Source organism: Sipha flava, unplaced genomic scaffold (assembly GCF_003268045.1).
Source record: "Sipha flava isolate LNK unplaced genomic scaffold, YSA_version1 235_pilon_pilon, whole genome shotgun sequence".
Classification (NCBI taxonomy): Eukaryota; Metazoa; Arthropoda; class Insecta; order Hemiptera; family Aphididae; genus Sipha; species Sipha flava.
In genome coordinates this window covers 94,218-97,142 of record NW_020272876.1, presented here as the reverse complement: position 1 = coordinate 97,142, position 2,925 = coordinate 94,218, and the positions used below count along the sequence as shown (strand labels likewise).

The 2,925-nt window shown below is 28.8% G+C and overlaps 1 protein-coding gene across 1 annotated transcript; it reads right to left on the bottom strand.

The window, feature by feature from the left end:
• Positions 1-469: 469 nt before the first annotated feature.
• On the bottom strand, positions 470-1,105 carry LOC112683768. Its single transcript, XM_025554925.1, has 2 exons — positions 608-1,105; positions 470-526 (listed from the first exon to the last, which is right to left on the bottom strand). The coding sequence occupies exons 1-2, from the start codon at positions 1,103-1,105 to the stop codon at positions 470-472; spliced, it is 555 nt and encodes a 184-aa protein (XP_025410710.1).
• Between the last annotated feature and the right edge of the window lie 1,820 nt (positions 1,106-2,925).

Below are 2,925 nucleotides of genomic sequence, written 5' to 3'. Positions count from 1 at the left end.
GTCTGAACTGCTCCGATACAAAAAAAAAAAATAAAATAAAATAGGAAAATAAATAATAAAGACGGTTATCTGTGTATGGGCTGATAATTTATATTATTAGTGGTATTTTTGGCCGTAACACGTTTGGGTACAGTAGACCCTAAACGCAACACGTTTGGGTACATAGGACATAGGTATTAATATAACATTTAGAAACACCTAGAAAAATAACATTTTAATATTTAATCATTAATTTTAAATTTTTAGAGCCTATTAGCGTTATACAGGAGACACCACGAGGAGATTGGCTCTATTTAGTCTCCCAAAAATATTTTAGTATAATGTTTAATTACTTGTCATAATTTTTAAATTATTATTTATTATATTATATACTATTATACCATTATTATTTATTTATTAAGTCTTTGTATATTATATATTATTATATTATTATTATATATTTTATAATTATATAATGTTTTTACCATTTTTATAATATTGGACCAATTAGGGATAAATATTTTGCAACATCTTTATTGACTTTGTACTCCTCAAATTTGTTTAATACATATGTATTATATGTATTATACATATTATCCATGTCTTCTTTTATTTTTTTGTTTTGTACATTTCGTTTAATGCTACCTATTTTTAAGTACGATTCTTCTTGAACTTCTAATAAAATATTTATTACTGCAAAACAGTTAGGATGGCAAGTATAAAATTGACTGTTAAAATCTCTATGAAAAGCTTCAGGTCCGTTTGTTGTCCTAGGATCCATAGATGGCTCACCTGCCCAAAAATGAGGTGAGAATAAACTATTTTCATCAATAAACGTGTCTACAATATAATCCGTAAAATGTTCAACATTGGGTGGTGCATTGGCCATGAGAGATATAAAACCATCATTTACTTCATTAGAAGGTAAATAACTTAGACCGAAAAAACTTTGAAGCCACTGGTATACAACTGTTTTTCCTGCATAGTGTTTATTTAATTCTTTGTCATTTTTAATACGAAGAAACCAGGCTTGACTTAAGTGAAAACGACAACCTACCACTTGACAATTTTCGAAAACTTCCAATACTGCGTTGTGAGCAGCTTTTTCAAAGTCTAAATGTATCATTTTCAATTGCAATTGTTGTCCGTGAAATTTAAAATATAACTCTTTTATTTTCAACCAAACGCTAGTATACGATTTTTGTGTTTTGGAGTCCATAAAAACAAATATAATTGGCACATAAAATCCATTCAAATATACATGTATTGTATACATTTGAAAAAAAATATTTTGGTGCATACGAAAAAGTTCCATCAGCAAAAACATGCTTTGAACTATTTAAAAGAGACATATTAGTAGCATTTGTAAAAATAGGTACACTACTTTCCGAATCCATGAAACAAAATGGTTCATTATTTGAAACGAAATCTTTTTTATTTTTAAAAATCATAGCTTTTGCTTCGAATAAAGATTTTGGTATTTTAGGAAATATTTTTCGTCTAGCTTCGTACATACTTTTCCTGAATAACCTGACGTCAGAATGACTTAGATTCTCTGATTTGGGGCAATTGCGTAGTTATTGTCGTATAAGTTTATTTGGCTTCACGTTAAGATCAGTAGTTGCTTTGCGCTTTAAAACTGACATCACTGTTTGTTTAGTGATGGTTTCTTCAACTAATTCATCATGTCTATGTTCACCATTTATTGAAATTACCGTTTTTAAATTGGATATTAATTTAGCAGTGACAGTGCATTTACGATTCGTGCAACGAAAAACTTTAGTTGTATTTTTGTTTTCTCTAAACTCACTAAATTTATAACTGTTAATCGCAACACACTTTTTCCCACGTCGGGTTTCAAAAACATCGGAAATGTTCACGTCCATAATTACAAAGAATAAAATAATCTTGCCGTTTGAAAATCCAAATCGGAACTGAACATTGAAACATTTACTCTTAAACCATATCTTATAAAGATAGTTAATCTTTTTTTTCGTGATAACCTATTGGTCATAATATTAGTGTATATACCCAAACGTGCTATGTGTTTGTGTACTCAAACGTGTTCCAAATTTACAGGTAAAAATAATGTAATGTACCCAAACGTGCTTCGCCCGTATTTTTGTATAATAATTGTTTTCTATTTTATTGTTAATTATGATATGTTTATATATTATTTTGTAAATATGCAATATGTTCGCGTTGGCCATCGAGCAAAGCACAGCGATTATAACTTCATGCATATCACCGCACCGCGCCCAATCTTGATGGCATGATCTCACTCGAATCTCTATTCGCAGACGACGCACGTGCGTTATTTAAAAATTATATTTGTAACTTGTGAGTACTGAGTTGAGATTGACGTCAGACAACACTACAACAATATGATTGAAAGGATTCCTGCACCTAAAAGGAAAGGTGGTGCTGAAAGAAGTAGGGAAAATAAAAAGCAGCAACTTTGTGAATCGGCAAAAAAATGCAAATCAATTATTGACATTTTTTAATGCCAAAATGTAGTTACCAATAATAAGGTAGATAGGGTAGATAGTAAATTGAATATAGCAATAACTATTTGTAAAATGTATAAAACATTATAATTACCTACCTATATGAAATAAAAATATTATATAAATACATAATATAAAAGGTAATATCTAAATACCTATCAATTGGTTTATGTTTAAATTAAAATTATCATTTTTTAAGTAAAAATTGAATGTAATTAAAGACCTTGTAATTATTACTTATTTTAGACCATTCTAAAAAATGTGGAAGGTGTTGATACTAATGGTACAACTATACTTGTTAAAAAATTAATTTATAAGAACGCTTTAAAAAACTTTGAAGACAATTCTGCTTATGACTCTCCTGCAACACCTTTAGCTTCTTCCAGTCAAGTAGTAAGCTAGAGTACAATTTGTTTGCTTTTTAATATATCTAAAAATT